The sequence below is a fragment of the Cataglyphis hispanica genome, chromosome 22 (genome assembly GCF_021464435.1).
Source record: "Cataglyphis hispanica isolate Lineage 1 chromosome 22, ULB_Chis1_1.0, whole genome shotgun sequence".
Taxonomy (NCBI): Eukaryota; Metazoa; Arthropoda; class Insecta; order Hymenoptera; family Formicidae; genus Cataglyphis; species Cataglyphis hispanica.
The window spans coordinates 174,890-196,127 of NC_065975.1; the positions used below are offsets into that span (position 1 = coordinate 174,890).

Consider the following 21,238-nt stretch of genomic DNA (forward strand, 5'->3'; position numbering starts at 1 on the left):
GGAAAAAGATTTCTTCATTACTACTGGTCTTAGAATATGCTATCTCCATTTTGACAGAACTTAATTCTTTTATTGTCTGTTCATGTTTTACTCTCTTTTACAGCTTGTATCTGTATTGTTTGATAGAATGCATGATATTCCATTTTCAGCTTTTTCTGTTTGTGTGCGCGCATTTCCATATCGCGTATTTATTTTTGAAAAGAAAGAAAACCCTCGCTTATAAAGATATGCAGAAAATACTTTTTGATTTATGACTATGAATATAAAACATTTTTTATCGCCAAGAATTATAAAAGATTTGTGCCGTTTTTCAGAATCCATACCATAAAATTATGGAAAAATATTCAGCTTATCGAATTTCTCAAATATATATAAAACAAATTAACACTTCTAAAAAAAATTATATATAATATAATTTGAATTAATTATGATCTTATTAAACGATTATATAAGACAAATGATTGTTGTTGTCTCGAATTCTCTAATAGATACTATTTAATGATATAATAAACAAAGAAGGTTTAACATAAACTTTAAATCACGCGGAATAAAAGTTGAGATATATACTTAGTTAGATTTTTTAAATCTTGCAAAAAAAATTGATCATAAGATTTAAACAATTCTGCTTTGAAAGCAATAGTAGTAGCAATTTTCATCTTCTAATCTTAAAGTTAACCATACGCGTGAAGTAGAAGACGCGCGCCGTGGTTCTCTTCTCCTTTTAATTAAAGCCATTTATCTCTCGCTCGTAAAAGGAACTTCTGATATGCGAAGATAATATTTTAAATGCTAAAAATGATGGTGTTGGCAAAAATAGTGCTAATAATGCTATTATTAGTGCTAAATATTAGAGATTATTTGCTTCAAGTTTGGGTAGCATAATTATAGATAAAAATTTAATCGCATAGAAAAACTCATATCGACAAAGCAGCGGACAAAGGTATGTAAAAAAAGAAATTTATGATAAATTTATTAAAAACTAATACTCTCTTTCGCCATTATGTTTTTGTTCTCTCAACATCGTAATATACGTTCTTATACTACGGAATTATTATAAACATTGTTCAATGATGACAGTTTCCGTGCCAGTAATGTAATTACGTAAGGTTTACTTTGTTAATAAAATTAACTTCTATTTTTTTTCCATTTCTCTTCCATGCTCTTTGACATGGAAGAGAGAATAATGGAAATAAAATTTATGTTTTATACCGTACGACGCTATAATCTTGTGTGGTCAGATTTTTTAATTAAATTAATTACAAAATATACTTATGCTACAAGAGAAGAAATAATTATCTTTTGTTTATAACTTTCTAATTTTATTACATTTTACTGGCGGTTTAATTCAAACATAAATATGATATGATGGCAAGGATAAGCAAGGTATACCAATTTATGCATGCGGTAAACTTCTGTCATTTTTTTCAAATATAAAGTAGGAAATATATAAAAGACTAGATAATAATCATAAAATTCCAAAAACTATAACAATAAAAAATAAACTTGTGAAAAGAGAGACTGACAATTATGAATAGAAATAATTTAAAGATAATTTGACAATTGGAAGATTAAGCTTTTCTATAAAGAATTCAGAAAACTGACTAAAAATAACGCGCGTGAAATATTTACGATGTAAGTACTGACTGTCTGTTATGTATATCGCTCAACAAAAGAAAGAAAAATCCTTTGTATTGGAAAAGTACATTTTCTTTTCCAGGCGCATTCTCTTTGAAGCCCTCGTACACAATTTCAAAGACCAGTCGCACGCCGGAGGGGCGACACTTGCCCAAGAGGGGGCATAAAGTTTCCGCATCGCGCATGTGTAAGCAGCGGAAATCCGGAGTTTCGCGCGCTAGAAAACGAGCAAAATGCATATGATAATGCGCGGCGAGGTCAACTTTTTTCATTAAACAAAGCCGATGCATTTTAAAAACGTGTGCGTGTTTCTTTGCGAATTACGAGGTGGTGCTTTCGCCAGTATATACTTTTGGTAGTTGCGTTATGTCACAATTGCGATGCCGGAACAAACTGCTAGCTGTATCACTTGAACGCTTCCAAAGAGATACACGGACGTCTTTCTCTTCCATCTCTTTATTAATTTTAAATATTGCAAAACAAGGCATACGTGTTTTCTACAAATGTTTTCTTGTAATTGTTTGGAAATTAAAATTTTTAAGAATTGAAACTAATTCGGTGCATCTAATTTTGTATAAATATCATGGAAAATAAGATGTTAAAAAAATATTTCAAACAACGAACTCATGTTATTTAATGCATTATATAAACGTGCATTTTTTTTTCAAAGTGAAAATATATATTTTCACTTCTCTTCTAATATTTCTTACATTTCCTATTAGTATATTATTTTTTCTTCTAGAATCAATAAGAATTTAAAAATATTATAATATACATGTGACATTAATTCTAAGCAAATTTCAGAATTTTTATAAAAACAACAATTTAAAAGCACCTTTTTAACTAAATTAATCCAAATATAATAATTTTATTTTCAATTTATCTTCAAAATATTACGAATATGCGGAGACTAATACATTGTAGTATGAACTGTATGTGCGTATTAATATTCATGAATATTTATTTCTCTTTATGATACAAGATTTGTCTTTTGTTCAACACATATATATTTTTATTATATATATATATATATATATATATATATATATATATATTTTATACATATATATATATATTTTTTTTTGTTTCAGGAACGTACTTTATTCTGTACGACTTTATTGACTTCTTCGAGAAAGATCAAGCCAGTTTTCTGGAACGAGACAAGTTTCTCAACATCATTAATACCATTTTCAAGAATATGTCGCAAATCGAGCGAGAAGCCATCATTTTCCAAGTAAGTTCTGCTTGTGTATTACATTGTATTGATAAATGATATCATGAAATTGATAAAAATTGAAAATTACATATTAAAATTAAATAATGTTATTATATAATGTTTGAAGAAAACAAAATATAAATTATACAACTGAAATACTGAGATTAAAATTTTTCATTTAAAATTACATAACGTAGTAAAATTGTGTTACATAAATTTTCAAGAAATTATAATACGTCACTAATTTTATAAGCAAGATAATAATACAATACGTGCGAATTCTTTAATAATTTACAATAACAGAATATTCATTTCTGTATAAATAATAGTTACGTGTCACATAGTGCTTCGGAATAATTTCAGTTTTTACTCGATTATTGGCTCACTCATTTATGCATTAAAATTTCGCGCTTTTCTCTCTCTCTCTCTCTCTCTCTCGCACAGATACACATATATATGCGCGCGTGTGCTGCATCGCGACTTAAAATGCATATCGACATCAGAGTTTGTTGTACTAAAAAGGATTGGCCATGATTATATTATTAAACGTGCATTTCTCACCGTGTATTGCGTCGGCTGCGGATAGACGTAGAGTGAAAAACCGTTAATTGGAACGCCTAGCCGCCATTCGTTTATCTCCTTTTCCACGGCTTTTGTCTTTTTTTTTTTTTTTTTATACGCGCACGTTGATTTTTCGCTAACCAGAGACAGTGGTCCCCCCCGTGTAATTGTGATTATAACAAACCGCAATTTTTTCTATTCGGCCAAATTTCTGTTTGATTTGAAAGGTAATTTTTATCGATCCGCTTGCTTTTGATATCAATAAAACGAGCGTAATTAAGCTTCTATTCTACCTTTGGTCATATCACAAATGTGAATCATTTTAAATTAAATAAAATATCAATGAAAAAAAAACCACATTCGCACAAAGATATTTTTTAAAATAAAGTTTGAATTTGTTAATTTAACGCAATTGCATTAATGAAATGCTTTTACAAAGTTTTATATAACATTTTGCCTAAAGTCAACATATCTGGAAGTGTCGTAATCGCCATGATAGAACATCTCAGTCGAGAATATCTGTTTTGTGAAAATTCAGCGTGGTGTGCAGTTGTGCTTCTTGAGTGATTTATAGAATACCCATATGCAGTTTCCAATGGTATCTATTTATTTTTCTGGAATATGCCGTGGTACGTTATAACCGTGCGTCCCACGAGCAAGTACACAATCGAATAAATAAAGAAGAAAAAAAGAAAAAAACAAGAGAAACTCATATAACATTTTTGCAGGAAGTTATTGGTAATCAGCGATTTGTTAACATGTTTTATTGTGTAAATTAAATGCGTTATTTTTGCATACAAAAGACATTTGTTACTCCGATATGTGACCGAGTTGCGTGTATGGAAGTAATACAGCGGATGGAAAGTAATATATATCGTATAAAGTTCAATCCTTCCGTTCTCGTTTTACATAAAAAATGCATTAGAGAGCGACATTGCGTTTTTTCTTTGAAATAAAAATTTTTTACGTAATCAATGTAATCTGTATATTTGTCACGAAGAAAAGATGAAAGGCATTTTTCATTCTTTCACATAAAATTTTATAAAACAAATTGAAAAAAATTTTGCAATATGAAACATTGAAGAAGAAATCTTTTACAATACTTTCAACAGATTTTCTAGTGCGTAAGAGAGGCCGAGTTACGGTCATGGGGAAAATCGATATCGTTATGTACTGGATATACTATAATGTCACTCTTCAAAGAGCTTCGTTCTGCTGGGCAACCGCTAATTACTTTCCGATCAGTAGAACGGTATGTCAAAGTTGCTTTGTCAAGAGCCGTTTCATGGCTGCGTGAAACCTCGAGTTCCGTGTACATTTCATTAAGTATCCGGGAACAAGGCACCGCGAATGAGGATGCCTTTCGTTTACACGATCATACATATACGTACGGTGAGCATAAAGGTCGTCGGAAACTTGTGTCTTTGATATATTCATTGCTGATGTCGCTCGCCCACGCGCGAGTAATCGAACGGAATGAATTCGCAAAAGAGCACATTTTTTGTAATGCCGTTTCGAATGGAAAAAAATTATATTCATGATACAGTTACCTCACGTATAACTAGCATCGATGCTTTGGTAATATCTTTTAACCCGCGAGCTATATGCGAGAGCATTGTTGCGTGTGTAGTATGTGTATGCGCGAAAAAAGATAAAAAATTATTCCCTTTTAACATAATGAACAGCGAAAAAGGTAGAAAGAATGAGCCAAAAGTCGGGTAGAAAGAAGGAAATGTTTCCACATTTAATAGCCACACTAATAGTCTAATCTTTGATTGCATTTGAATTTTTTCTTTTCATAATGTCTATATAAGTCTTAATGATGCTTTGATTAAGATTTAAATGCCCGATTTTGAAAAGGAAGGTTAAATATATATAAAATTTTATTAGAGTTATATTATTATATGTAATTAATAGAAAGTTAAAATTTTAGGTAAATCTCAACACTAACGCATTACAAATCATTTTTCTGTCGACTATTGCAGAGACATATACATTACATTCCCATGTAATACGCGCTTTGAATTATTAAATCTGTCGCTCAAAATTATTTTTGGACGCTAATTGGTAATTTTTAACAAAAAACTTGTCCTGATTTCTGTTTCAGTATACCGATTGGGATCAGATAAACGATGGCTACAAGAATCAGAAAGCCGTAGCGGACGTCGTGGGCGATTATTTCTTCATTTGTCCATCCACGCATTTCGCTCAGTTATTTGCGGATCGTGGCATGAAGGTCTACTATTACTTCTTCACGCAGGTAAGCGAACATGCGAACACTAAATGCTTGTATATTGTGTGTCTAAAATATTATTCTGATTCGTCCATCTTGCTAGCAATTCATGTAGATCGTTGATTAATTATCTGGTGGAATTTTTATTTAAAACTGTACAAGTGCTTTCGTCACAAAACATATCATTTTGTTCAAATCAATATCCTTATCAAAAGCAACTGTAATGAAAGCGAATAAAGGCAACGTCGTGATTGTTCTTATATAGATAAATAAAAATATTTATTTAAATAAAATGATATATATGAATGATTAAATGAAAGTATTTACATATATATATACGACTAATCATCGATGGATACACATGGCGTCTCCACTAAAATGCATAATAAATTCTAGGGATGCGGATTTTGATAAATTTTTCCCTCTCACCTTATTGATTTCAATAATATAATTTGCTCACATTTATCTCGAATTAAGAGTACGATATATCTATCTCATATTTATCAAATTTCGATTATTCGATGTTTTTGGATCATTTTAATTAATAATTAGAACTCGCATTATATCATGCAATATTAGAACAAAATTACTGATATCGTTTTACATTTATATATTGCCTTTAAATCTTTGCGTTTAATTATTAAATACAGTCAATATTAATTACATCGAGCAAATTATATAATTTTCAAATTATATTTTTGAAACTACAATAATATGCGCGTCGCGTGCATTTAAAGCATCGAGAGTGCCATGCAATCATAATTAAATAGGTTTTCGCAAATGAATGTGAGTTATAAAGGAGCAACAAAGAACAAATAAGAGAGGAGGAGGAGAAGGAAACTCAAAGAGACATCGGGACGCTCACTGCGGAGCAATCGTGTGTTAAGTAATTTTATTAGATACGAGTTTATTTAATTTATTTCCGAGAAAAATGAAATTTATGTAATTATGTAAGATTATATATATATAATAACATATGATGACATATGTAATTTTAACATATATATAATAATATCGAAAATTTGGCGCAATATGATCTTATTTTTATATAATCATATTCGACCAGATCTGTTTTTATATACAATCAAATATACATATATAATTATACAAATAAATTAAACATTTTAATTAATTCGTATACTGACAAATCCCTCATCGTCTGCAACATTATTATTTTCGAATATGTTTAATACAGGATAATTGTTGGTACTGAGCTTTTGCGTCGCTATTTTCGCAAAGTGGTCCGAAAGAACAGAGTTTACAAGAGCGGGGGAAATTACCGCAAAAGTATTATGTAAATTGGATTCTGAGCCGCTTGCATAACGCAACGAGAAGATTTCACGATGAAAATAGCCAAAGAAGAGTAGAAAGATGAAAAAAAGTAGTAAACGCATCAGAATTAATTGAACGTTGAGTGGGATACAACGGTGATTTAGGAAAGGGGAGGAAATAATATTGTTTTAACGCAATGTGTTAATATTTTTTTTTTTTTTATAACACGATACTCACCCGTGACGTTAATCGATCATTCATTCACATATAAAGTGTAAGAGCGAATATTTGGATAGCGAATAAATGCCCCTTTTCCCCTCACCGCCCTATATGCTTTCCATTATCAATCATTCGCGTATTCGCGTGATTTATTTTGCCGGCATCGTGATTTCGCCAGGTGTAATCATAGCGGAAGACAATACGTTCCTCACAATCATCGGAGTGTATAATGTTTATAATGTGGAACGTGGCAAATTGTGCGCATTCATTCGACACTACACAATTATTGACCCGCTTCTCCTCTCTCTCTCGTGATCATTCCGAAATTATATAAATCTCGCAAACTCATGCGAGATGATGACATTATGAACTGCGTATACGAACGTTATACGTGTCGTACCATACTGTTCGTGCTGTTCATACTCGGCTCTTTATTGCGCTTATCTGGCTCACAAAATTAGCATCGTCGAAACCTTGTTGATTGTTATACATCAAAATTGTAGATATTCGATTGCACACAATAAAATTTTAGTAAAAAAAAAAAAAAAATATGTATAACGTATCCTATTTCAGGTGGAGCGAAGATTTTCTGTACATATTTGCTGTTTTTGTAAAGATTAATTTGGTAGAATGCTTCAACTTTCAATATCGAATAAAAAACAGCTTTATTTTCATTACGCGGTATTTTTGATCAAATCTGTCTTTCCTCTTTTTGTTACGGAATTCTGCTAATTGATATGCAAAATGAGCATATAATAGAGCATTTTTTAAATCGATGAAATCGGAACACGATTTATCATTGATTCGAATGACAAATAACAATCTGTGGCCATGTGCCAAATCTAGTTTAACAGAAATCCGAAGAAATCCGCAAGAAAATCCGATCCTACTCTCTCTGTCTCTCTTTTTCTCTCTCTCTCTCAGATATCTCAATTCAAGCTATACGTATCGCGTTATTGAATTCTTTGCGAAAGCTGATAACACAGAGTGTTCAAGTTGAAAAGTGACTCCATATGTCTTAAAACGCAAACTTGAAATAAATTACAAAACTTAAACGTGAGCTTTACTTTCTTGTATTTATAGTTGTTACAAAGTTAATGGTTTCTGTCCATTATTTCAAAAACAAAGTATTTTTGGCCTAATATTTATATGAAAAATTGTTCTTACTTTTTATCCAGGAACACGTTCATAAAGTTTTAAAATATAACTTACGATTTACCTTATATAAACTGTATCGCTTTAATTTTTCTTTTTTACATGAAGTATGTATGCGCGTAATACGTTTTCAATTTTGCTAAAGTGGCTAAATTTATAGCCATAATTTTTTTGCTATAATTCGAGGTATTATTCTTTTCATAAATACATAAATTACATAAATGCTCAAATTATATAATGGCTCCTTTATTCCGCGTTTGATAAATGCAAAGTTCGTGATATGTTTGAATGTCGTGAACGTTCATTGAAAATTATTTAAACCCGACGATTCATTTCTGCGGTTGACATTCTCGCGTGAGAATGCTAGAAGCCACTGTGGGAAAGAAATAGAGAAAAGGGAAAGAGAGAGAGAGAGAGAGAGGAGAAGATAAGCAAAAGAGACGGCAGAGGAAGAATGAAATGGGATAATGGTTGTGGTATTTAAGGAACCTGAGAGAATAACGATGAAAGTAATGATGATTTACTTTTCTTTTGCTTCATTTAATATTGTCCATTCTTTCGTCCATGTTATTGACCTACTGAAGAAAATGCATGTGAAAAATGTCTGTGATTGCTTATCATTGATAAGACAATAACGCATTGTTAGAAAAATTAATGGGATAATATTAACAAGATTTTTGTTTTTACCGTATTATATAAATTATTGCAAAATTTCTTAATCATTGGCGATATATAATTGCAACGCAATGCAATATATTATTATATATTCATTTCTTTCGTTTAAATTTTTTGATCAATGAAGTTTGTGTTTTCTCTAAATAAAAATGTTTTGCTAAATAATTTTTCAATTGTAATCTTGAGAAAGAGAGAGAGAGAGAGAGAGAGAGAGAGAGAGAGAGAGAAGCATATTAAAGCTATTTAAAAATCTTATTATGTTTTAAAAAAAACATTTTTTCAAAAAGCAATGGAATTTCAAATATAATAAATGTAAAAGCAATCAATTCAGCATCAATAGAATTTCAAATATAATAAAGTTTTTTTTTATAATACGAGTATAATACGAGATTTATTGATTTCATATGACTGTTATAAAGTTGTTCAAACAGATAGGTCAGGTCATAAGAGCAATTAACTTTTCTCTAGATAGTCTATTTTGCGAAATAAATTCTCCGCATAGTATTGATGAAAAAATCTGTACATGAAATAATAATATCCTGGAATGGAAATAAAAATGCGGTAGAAGCGCAGTATGTGTATTGCGAGTGAAGCATTTGATCGGACATCGATAATAAATAAACGTTTCGTCAGCATGTTTATATGGTTTTTGCAACTCAGACTCTCCTCACTTTCTATTCCGGCAATCGCGATGTGTGATTCAATTTGATGCGATAACATGATCTCGAAGTATCGTATACTCTCGCGCGTTTTCCGCTCTCTGGGGCATTGCGATGGTAGCCTTTGCGCCAAAAGAGCAAAAAATTCGCGCAACATGTATTTTAAGTGAAAAAAATAAATAAACAATAGATATGTTGCCCACGCATTTGTACAATATTATCTTAATTTTTTCCCAAAAATATGAGGTGTCTAATGATTTACGCGTAGCATTATTGATTATATAATAATCCAAAAAAACCCACTAAAAAAAACTCAAAAATTCTAAATCCTAATTTATCAAATTTATTTCTTTTTTTAATATAAAAGTTAGGTTTATGTTAAATTAGAATTATTTCGAAGCGGAGGTACAGGGCGAGGATTATAGCCTTTCCTCCGCCCACGCATGTACTTTGTACTTGAGTAAAACAATAAAATACATCGTTTCTGCGAAAGTTAGAAGTTTACTTTCCTCTATGTGTAAATCGTTTCGGATGAATTTTTCATATGAGTTTGTTGTAAACTGATGAAAAACTCATGTGAAAAATACATCCGAAACGAATTACACATAGAGGAAAGTAAACTTCTAACTTTCGCTAATTATTTATAACACTGAAAGTACTAACATCTTTGAACATAGTATGATCAAGTTATTAAAGCTAATATAATCGATGATATTTACATATATTACATTTAAAATATGTTTAATTGTTAAATAGAAAATTTTGAAATATTGTATCTGAGGAACCAGAAAAATCCGCAATGTGATTCAAAATGAACGTGATTCAGAGTACAATCGACTATAATACATGTGAAAATCAAAGTGATCGAAATGTAAATGTAAATGTCTTCTCGAAAGATTTATCGAAGAGACTACATTTTATCTATAAAGATTGTGTGGAGAAAAGAATGTAAAAAAAATTTAATGAAATAAAGGATATCATGATGCGAGAAGAGATTGTGATAATTAGCAATTAATTTTTACTTGCGGCCCTTGATACGCCGGAGATAGGCCTCAGATATATGGGAAAAGTACTTTTAATGGCGTAATATATCTTGCGACGTATAACGTGTTATTTTTGCATAATTTTATTCACCAAATACGCGGATGAAGTTCTTTGAACTTCAAATACGAAGAGAGAGAGTTTGCAGAAACACAATAATAATATTCAAAAGAGAGGAGAGTGGAGTTGAAATTACAAATGGGAATCCTAGCTTCAGCGAAGGAAACTTTGACTTGTGCTTCCATCATCAATTCCGTTATTGTTTAGTTTGTCACGCTATACATTCTCAGTTGCGGTCGCTACGTTATTTTTAACATTGCATATCACAAATATTGTTTCGGACGTATGTGGGGCGGGTCGCTTGACAAACCGTGTAATTGTATCTCAAGGTTTGTGAGTGATCTTTATATTAATAATATAAAATAATTATTAAATAATATATAACATATAAATAATACAACAGAATATTGCAGTAAATTCTAAGAAAATAAGGACAAAAATAATGACAAGGAAATCAATTATGTCAGCTCGTCAATCGACGACGAATTTTTTGCTGTGTGTAAATACTCTCCTTTATAAAATCATCTCGAAAGTCGTCAAATCAAATTTTAAAATAATTCGTACATATTTTTCTTGCCGTACATTATCGACAACGCGTTTTATCCACAACCGTCAAACTCATGAACCAGAAGAAAGTTAGTATGAAAAATAGCGCTTTTATCTAATCCACGCTGTTGATCACGTCACTCTTCCCCTACCTACATTTGACGCCGCTTCTCTTCCTGTACCCCCGCAGTTTCCCGCTCATTTACTTCGTACGTTCCCTATTTTTCACCACTCTATTTTCCCTCTTTCGCCTCTTTCGCGCTCACCTTTTCTCGATTTTTCGCTCTCTCTTTCTTCCCCCCCCCCTCAACCTGCCTCTCGTCACTATTCCCGTTGCGCTTTTCACTTTGTGTAGCTTCCTTTTTTTCTCTTTATTCCTTTCCTTCCGTCTTTTCGCTTCTACTTTCTCTCTGTCTTCATCGCAGCTCCTGGACTGATCATGAGACGTGCGTAAAGAGAAATAGCGAGGCACAAGGAGGTTCGAGCAATTAGCGGAGAAGGTAATTTATCAGACGGTAGCGCTCGGTTCTCCTCAACACTGCTCGAAGTAACGAGGATGTCATTACTCATGTGCGCCAGCCGTAATCTTAATAACGGCTTTACCCGTTGGTTAGACGAAGCCTTCTCGCTACCCCTTTTTTCGCGCTGCCCGTTTCCGTCCTTGCGACTTGTCACAGACGATCGATATTCAATCACATGTCTCAATCACGTGCCGATCACGTCATTGCAATCGCAAATGCTTTGATGCTCTTTCATCGTAATAATATCGTATATATATATATATATAAGTAGCAGCATTAAATATAGAAATTAATAACATAATATTTTACATCTTTAATCTGAAGAATTAAATAAAGATATATCAACGACAATCAAGGAACTAATGTTGGAACGTGCATTGTGTGTTACAGAGGACGAGTACCAATGTATGGGGCGAATGGATGGGTGTGATGCATGGTGACGAGGTGGAATATGTCTTTGGGCATCCTTTGAACCAATCTCTGGTATACAACAGCAAAGAGCGAGATCTAGCTTCCAGAATAATTCGCTATTTCTCGCAATTCGCATACACGGGGTAGGTATATCGTACCGCGAGTATTCTTATCTGCACAGTTAGATATTGTAACTTTCACAAAAAAATCTATGACATATATTTGAGATCTGAAAATACTGATGTTATAGACATTCGATAAAGTTTAATGTGAAGATTGGCAATATTTCTAACAAAGTCACGACTACGCTTTATGAAATACATATGGAGAGAACACCGGGATCAATTTAATCAAGGGCGATGTCTATGTCTCCATTGGCTACTAGTTTATACAAACTAAAGATTACAAATCATACATGCAAATATAACACAATTATCTATTATACAAATTATTGGCCATTTTGATGAAAATACATTTTTCTACACTATTCTACAAATATAATAGCAAGAGGACGCTTTTTTCCCGTCAAAAATTGTTCAACTTGAAAAAACGATATAATTGGTATTGTGAAAAGTTGTCAGAGTAGTTTAAAAGCATTTTAAAAAAAAATACCGTTACTTTTATACTTTTTTTAAAAATTTTGAAAATATAATTTACAAGACTGCGCTTTAATAGATGCATTTCTTGAAAATATTTAATTTTATCTTGTAGTTCAAAGCCAAAACAATTTTATCGCAAAATTTATTATAATTATAAGAAAACCTTCAAAACTGTTTGCGTTAAAATATTATTGCGTTCATTATACATATGTAAAAAAAGCTATTATATAAATATTAACTATTATAGCATAAAATTGTATAAATAGTGGCATAATTGATAAACGGCATTGTTGATACAAATCAATATTTCATTGTAATTATACATATTTAATTATTAATTCCACGCGAATACGTGGGCGTGAAATTAAGCTAAGTTAGACATTTAACCAAATTAATAAAATACTTGGATATTTGCATACGTTCCGTTGACTTTTTTCAATGTACAATAATATGTAAATGTAAGTAATATATCATAAATGCACCAACATACCACTATATATGCGAATGAGAGTTTGCTGATATATGAACAAAGTTAATTTAAATTTAAATTATATAACTGCGAGAAAGGATAAGTTTCACACTAAAAGGTTTCCTAAATGGTTTCCTGCTCTGTCGTCAAAAAGAATTCATCGAGGTTTAAAATTCTTATGACATATCGCACTCTGTATAGAATATGCCTTTTATTTCTTTTGATGTTTGATCGACATATTGCATTTGCGCGTGATATTTGAAGTTTATTTTTACTATATATACAGCGTAAAGAAATAAAAACGAATAGCATAAAATATAACGTGATTTCAATTCTTAAAATTTCAAAATTTTATTATGAACATAAATCAATCGATGTAATTGAAAAATTAGAGAAAAGATAGAAAAAATAGGGATTATAGACTCTTTTTTAATATACATTATAATAATTTATAATTATTTTATAAATATTCTAAAAAAGCTATTTTTATAAAATTGATTGTTAAACATAAAAATATAACTACAAAAAAATACTACTGTAGAAATGACTCGGTTACATACATAATATAAAATAATAACATAATCTTTTGCAAACTTGTTAGATAGCAAAAAGCACCTTCGTGCTTTTTCTATTTACTTCGGGACGAATGTATTTACGCGAAGATTCCCTGCAAATCGTCGTCGTGCTCTTCCTTTATCGGAGACAGATTTCATTCCGTTTGAAGTCGAACGGTTGATTCTCTATCCGACTCGCCGCGCTTTCCACTCTCGTTTCTACTGATTTTCCATCCTTCGTTTCGCGCTGTCTGACCTACCTCCACCCCTTTTCCCTATAGCTACCGCTCGTTCTTGAGGCATTCGACGATTTGCGAGTGACGTTCAACCATCCTTACTTCTTGAATTATTTTTCAGGATACCGACGCTGGATGAGGGCGATTGGCCGCCTTACACTAGGGACCAACCGCAATACTTTATTTTAGACGCGGAGAAGAAAGGTTTCGGCAAAGGTCCACGGACGACAGCCTGCGCATTCTGGAATGACTTCCTGCCGCGGCTAAGGGGGATTCCCGGTATGTGTACTATCGAGAGAATGGATTCTTCTCATATGTAATTTAATATTAATTAGTTCTCGACTCATTGAAAGCTTCTAACAAGTAATCATGCTCGTGATAATACACGACTATTCGAATATTTCTATACGTGGCAACAAAAATTAATTTTTTAATAAGGAATATGGTAATATCGGTAATATAATTTATATCCTATATGAGACCGATCCTCTCTGTGGACCGAAAATCGCATATTAAATATACATATATGTACATATTTTCAATATCACTTTTAAAATCATTAATTATCTCGCATGATAAATATAGCATTAATTATATAAATATGATAATAACGAAATATAATAACATTTATTAAACAATAAAGATATAATGATAGATAATAGAAATAATATTACATCGTGTTATATTATATTATAAATTCGGATAGAGAGGCTGTACCAATATTTTAACAAAAATCAAATCAAAGCAAATTCACAGAATTGCCATACTCAAATATTCCAACGCTATATTAGTCACGTAAATATTTTACGTTAGCAATATGTACATACATGTGACGAAACGTGGTACTAAAGGCAAATGCAAATTCAAATTTATCAATATATGTACATTTTGAATTTCCGCGCAACAGTATGTGAAGAATAGCGCAGAGATATTTTTATGAAAGAATGTAATTATAATTACAAATAATTAGAATTTTTTTTCGATTTTAATACATTCTCTCAAAATTATAATTTTCGATTATAAACTTTGTTGATTTCTGCTACGTTCTTAATTTTAGTGTAATAAATAATTCAGTTGTTATTCGATCCGGAAACCTTTTCAATGTGTTGATTACTTTTTTATATCAGCAATTGACATTGCACTATAAAAGACAGGGAAAGAGAAATTTAGCGTATTGGGGAGAATGCAATAGTCGCAGTTGTTAAATCTGTCCAATTGTTGATGCAAGTAATTTTGATGTTTCTGTTTATGTATCCGGAACATGTCGAATTAAACAGCAGCGATTGTTTGCAAAACGAAGCAAGCGATTGCACACGTATTCATTTCCAATAGTTTTCCGTTCAATGCTAAAGTAACGCGTGATAACGGAAAATCATGTGTAATTGAAAACTTCCCCTTGTATAATGATGTACTTGCAGAAAAAATCTATTACAAATAACAATCACATATTACGGAAAATTCAATGCATATTAAGCATCATTATGACTTTGTAACAAAATGCATATTTCCATAATATATTACGTATTTTTTAATACCTTAAATCATACATATGCACACATTGATTTATTTAGAATTATACATAATACATTTTTATTTATTTTTATTATTACTTATATTGAAGAAGAATCATTAGCTTCTATTTTAACATAATAATTCTAATTTGTGTATAAATGGTAAATAAAATTTGTAATAACATAGAGAACCTTACTGTAAGATCCATGCTAGGACTCGCGAATTTATGAACATATTCCGTTCTTACTTTTCATTCATTTCGTGTTTTTCTTGTTTTTTTTTTTTCCAGATCCTACGCCCGAAGCGTGCAAAGGCACAATAGCATCGAGCGTTTTAGCGAGTGCCGGCGAGATGCGTGGCTCACCGATCGTGTCCATCCTCTTACTTCCGGTGCTGGCGGTATATAGATTCATATAAGTAATTAATCATCTATGTCAACAAACCCTTTACACGGCTGGCAGGTATCCGGCTGGACAAAAACGCTCCACCGTTTGGCGCCACCGTCCAACAAACAGGTCCTATAACGAGCGTTGTTTACACTTCAAGGTCGCATTAGCGATCGTTAAACATTCGTAGATCGATATAAGCCCACCATAGGACGTACAGTTATCGTCCAGCAGTAGTTCGTTTTCATTGTGTCGTTGTTACGTCACCGGCACCGATAGCACAGCGCGACGTTTGCGAATGATAATCATGATGCCCTTGGTTGACCGGGGGTTTCGCTTCGAGATAGTCGATCGATCTAGACAAAGATCGCACGATCGTCGATAGAAAATCCGTAATAAAATTCCGTTGAATGATCGACGTCAGCAGAATCCGATTCGCACATCTGAGTTGTCTCTCCACTTTTATCTCGTGCAGCCGCGCGCATTGATCCGAATTCTAATAATTCTTTCTCTCTGATTCACTGTCTCTTGCAAAATTTGCTCTCATTGATTCTCATCGATCTCTCGATCGATCTCATCGTAGATTTGATTGTTAGTGCGAGATACAATTACTGCGACAAAAACTTGCACGAATTTATATCGTAATTTCTCGCGGCGCGGAAACTTTTAAATTGATTGTCACAAATCAAACACGAGCAATGGTTGTCGAAAGATGATCGAGCAGATGCCTAATTGATTGTAAAAATGGCGATCGCCAAAAAAAAAAAATCCAATTAGCGAATTCTTGATACGGATTCAAAAAATGTGTCATTTTCGCAACGAAAATTAAACAAAGATGATGGTGAATCATTTTATTTGATGTTTATTCGTGATCTAATCGTTTGCTTGGTCTGAACTTGTCGCAAGAAACCAACTGCTATCAGTTGCAAAACACCTTGCAATGTATTTGATCTCTTAGTTTGCGACATAGTCAATCGTCTAGCACGACTAAGTTGTAAACGCAAGACCAATTTCAGGGTACGAAAGCGGGGAAGGGGAAGAAGCGACGAAGACGGTAAATAACGAACGAATAAGTAATTAGCTGACGTAGAAGGATTTGAATTATTAACTCCGAACTCATTAAATCGGAGAGCGACCAAGTAACGTCGATTTTTACCGCGTTGATCGCGAGAAAGACATCCTTAAAAAAAAAAAAAAATCTTTGAGCACACACTGCGCTGCTTTTAATAAAAAAGCGAAATTGAACTACACAACGATATGTAAAATTTTCATGTCCGCAAAATTAAACGCACTTATCCCGAGTCGGAATCGAGATACATACATTTTGTAATTAGATGATTACATTGATTGTATCTATATATACATATATTTGCTCTGACACATTGACAGAATATAATTCTTCGATAAGAAAAGAGACTTGACGTGTAATTAAACATTTCGATAAATGCGCGAGTTTGAGCTTATTGGGAATATGATCCTTGATCGTTGATTGCAATTAAAGTTTTACAATATAAATAAATTTGTTGTAAAAAAAATAGAATATTTAAGAAATAATATTTTAGAAATAATGGATTATGTCACTAAAAAACAAAAAATATCTACCGGTTTTACTATAAGAGCGTAGTGTAGGCTTTACACAGTTAGAACAATTTCCGTAGAATATTACTATAAAGTAAAATGAATGATTCCATTTTGCAATTATATTCTAGGCTAGACAACGGAAACAGTAAAACATCAATAAATCATTTGATACACTGAATCAATTTTGGGATTATTATGATAAGAGGCAAACTTGAAGAGTTCTAAAAAATAATAACAATCTGTTAATTTTAGAACTGTCGTACAAACTGTCGGCGCTAAATTGCCTCTGTGCAATAAATCATTTCATAGTTGACAAAGTCAACGAAGGGAAAAAGAAAATTGACGGTAAGACCGAGAGATAATTCGCATCTAAAAGTTATATTTTCATTTAAGTGCTCAACGCGATTTTGCAAGAAATTTAACTTTTGCTCTTCATAATTTATCACGCTATAAGTTGCCGTAAAATGAGCCGAGAGTGGAAGATTAATAAATTCCCATAGTAACTGCATGAGAGAAAGCCGAGTGAGAGAGAGAGAGAGAGAGAGAGAGAGAGAGAGAGAGAGAGAGAGAGATAGAGCGCAGGCAGCAGTGAGAAATCCATTGTTACAAAATTTTCAATTTCAAAGTAATTAAAATAACTTGGGATCCCGTTATAAGATAAAATATGTTCTACATTAAAAGTGTGAAATTATCATCTTATTGTTTTCAACGCTTTGTAAGGGTTTTCATATGTATAGAGTATTTTTTACGCACAAAATGTGTTCTTTAAAACTTGACATTGTATATAAAAAAATGTTTCAGACAAATTTATAAAATTTTGAGAAAGAAAAAAAAATAATCTTGAATTTTAATTAAAATCATTTTTTAAGGTAAACATCAATTTAATTTAATTCTTTTTTTTTTAAATGGAACTACTCTAATAATTTTTTTATATAAATCGATTTCTTGAAAAAAATTATCCATTTGCAACAACATAACGAGTTCTAAAACCGAGTATATAATTGTTTAATGAATCTTTTAATTTTCCAGCGGCAATTATGACCATCTGAAATCTATCCATTACTCAATTAAAGTGCAATTGAACGAAACATTCGTTCCTTCGACATATCGTGAAATAAAATAAATGATGTTCGCAGCAATATTTTTATCAAAGTAAAATACAATGATGTCGTTATTCTCTTATTTTTCGTGGAGTTTGTCACTTTTCTCGATGCTGCCTCAGCTCTTCTTCGAGTCTCTCAACGGAATCAAAAGATTCTTGAATGCTGAATTGAAGCAGACTACATCGTGATTCTGCGAAGCTTTTAAGAGTATCTTTCAGAACGAGACGGTTAGAGACCTACGTACATCCAGGCTAGTTTTTAAAAAAGGAAAACAAAGAACGCAGCCCGTAAATTTTTAAAAAACTGCTTCCTTGAAGATACACCATACTTGTTATTCGAAATTGGATGGTTATTAGTTTATCATCCATTTTTTAAAAAAAAAAAGTTTAAAAATTTCTGTTAATCTTGTGAATGTAAATACGGAATTTTCATTGCAATTTTGATGCCCGGTTTGACGAAGATCTTGGAAACATAATTACGCGCATTTATTCAAAAAAAATTCCAAATGCGTTGTCAAGGATTTGTCATCGGCGTTAATAGATCGAGAATGTTGACGGGGAAAACGAGAAGAAGGGCGCGGAGGGAGCCGTAAGAGAAAGAATTCGAAATCAATCGTTCGGTTTATTCATTTTATTGCGGGTGAACTTCCACTCGAGATAAGATTACGGAGGAGGTAAGTGGTTCCCGATGCAAATGCGCCATGAGTTTAAAGACTACGGTAGTGAGTGCAGATGCATTAAGGCTCTCGTTCCGTCTGTGCATTTAACATTTTATTGAGACGTAACCGCTGCTGGTGGTTTGTCTCTCTCAGTCGGTTGGCGACGATAAAATCGTAAATTTTGACGGAATAATAATTATTGACCATTTTTCGCGAGCTTCTAATTAAAAACTCTATCTCACATCTAAATATAAAGATTTGCGAGATCTACGAGAATAAACGAGATTATTTTCGCGAGAGGACGGAATCAAAGGAGATAGGTCGACTTGTAAAATATCACCTATAAATATCACCACAGCATTTATTACATTTGCACGAGGCTTTACATTCGAGTATTTTAACCGCGAGAATACATAATGATGAGAGGAGGAGAAAACTCGCGTCCACGGAAATGCCGGCGTCGAATCGTTATGTTAAGAAAGAACGAATTATAACAATAGAAAAACCAAAATTTTTTAACTGGTCAGACATCGTCAGAATGCACACACGACAGCGAGAGTGATAGCGAGAACGAAGAAAGACGAGAGCAAACGATAGGAAAAGTGATACACGCAAAACGAAAGCAAAAAAATCGGAAATATACAACATTATTGATAAGCGAGAGAGATGTACATATATCTGTACATGTGTATATGTATACACACACATATAAATGCAAATATAATTATATACTATATTGTATCGAGACGTCGTGCACGAGACAAGATCTAGCTATATGCTTAAGTACTAAGGCACCATACAACTTGCGAGCCGTAAAACTCGCTGCGGGACCTTAGGTCACAGCAGCGATTTCAGCTTTATCTAAGAATCAATGTGAAAAGAAGAAATGTGTGATAAATGGTCTCTTGTTTGCGCAGCATAATCGAGAAAAGGATTTCGGATTGAATTCTATTCTAGATTAACTCGAACTTTCCGATTTCTCTCTATTTTTGCATTTGTCCACTTTCAAATATGACTTTCAATCGGACGGCACACATTAATATCTTTTGATTCCTAATTAGTCACCGTAGGTACAAAACAATCTGCGCTAAAACAGTTATTTATTAGTTTATTCGAATATCTCACACGTATATATATATATATATATATATATATATATATATATATATATATATACACAGATACACACGCACTCGCGTACACAATATTCTTTAGATAAAAAAATTATAAATTTTCAAAAAAGTAGATTATATTTTTTAATTAGAGTGAGATAGAAATGTATATTTGCGCGATTCATTGAAAATTAGGTTGTAAGAAAAGTCTTTGAAAACTAATAATAGATTTACTCGCGTGATTTAAACGCGTATATGCATACATATGCCGTATGTACAGGGTGTTCTATATGAAAAAATATAGTAAAGTATGATTGTTGTAGAAGCGAAGAATTAAGAAATAGAAAAAAAAAGATTACACACACAAGGATATATATCATACATCGTAAGTTCATACATTAGAGAAACCAGTTTCGTATTGATCCGGCTTTATGCAGGTTGGATTTGGTTTCTCTCGTAAATTTGTCGGATTTTGACATATCGATTTTTAGCGAGATCACACAAGTAAAATAAACTCTGAGATATTTCGGCAATTAAGTTCGCGCAACTTAATTCGATGTACATACATACATTGTCCAATTTATACGGAGCGGACGAGAGAAATTTAACCGGGGGATATTAGGAATTTTAGGAGAGAAATTTCATTTCGAGAGCTTTTGCGCAATGGCGTTGACGACACTGAAAATTGCAGTCAGCCTTGTCAGCTCACGCGATTCTGCAATCAGACTCGAACACCCCGTGTATGTGATACACATTGCGCGCCGAGCATTTCTATGTTCACCAACGAATTGAATTTCTCTCTCTCTACTTTGATCTGAAATTGA

General features: G+C 32.4%; 1 protein-coding gene across 1 annotated transcript in view; it reads left to right on the forward strand.

Annotated features, from left to right (window-relative positions):
• Positions 1–18,279, forward strand: part of LOC126857575 (acetylcholinesterase-like) — a 72,710-nt gene extending 54,431 nt beyond the window's left edge. The window contains exons 3-7 of the mRNA XM_050607171.1: positions 2,727–2,869; positions 5,520–5,672; positions 12,184–12,347; positions 14,184–14,341; positions 15,864–18,279. Of these exons, the coding sequence (XP_050463128.1) occupies positions 2,727–2,869; positions 5,520–5,672; positions 12,184–12,347; positions 14,184–14,341; positions 15,864–15,991 (746 nt within the window). The 3' untranslated portion in view covers positions 15,992–18,279. The remainder of the gene's footprint in view (positions 1–2,726; positions 2,870–5,519; positions 5,673–12,183; positions 12,348–14,183; positions 14,342–15,863) is intronic.
• The last annotated feature ends 2,959 nt before the right edge of the window (positions 18,280–21,238 follow it).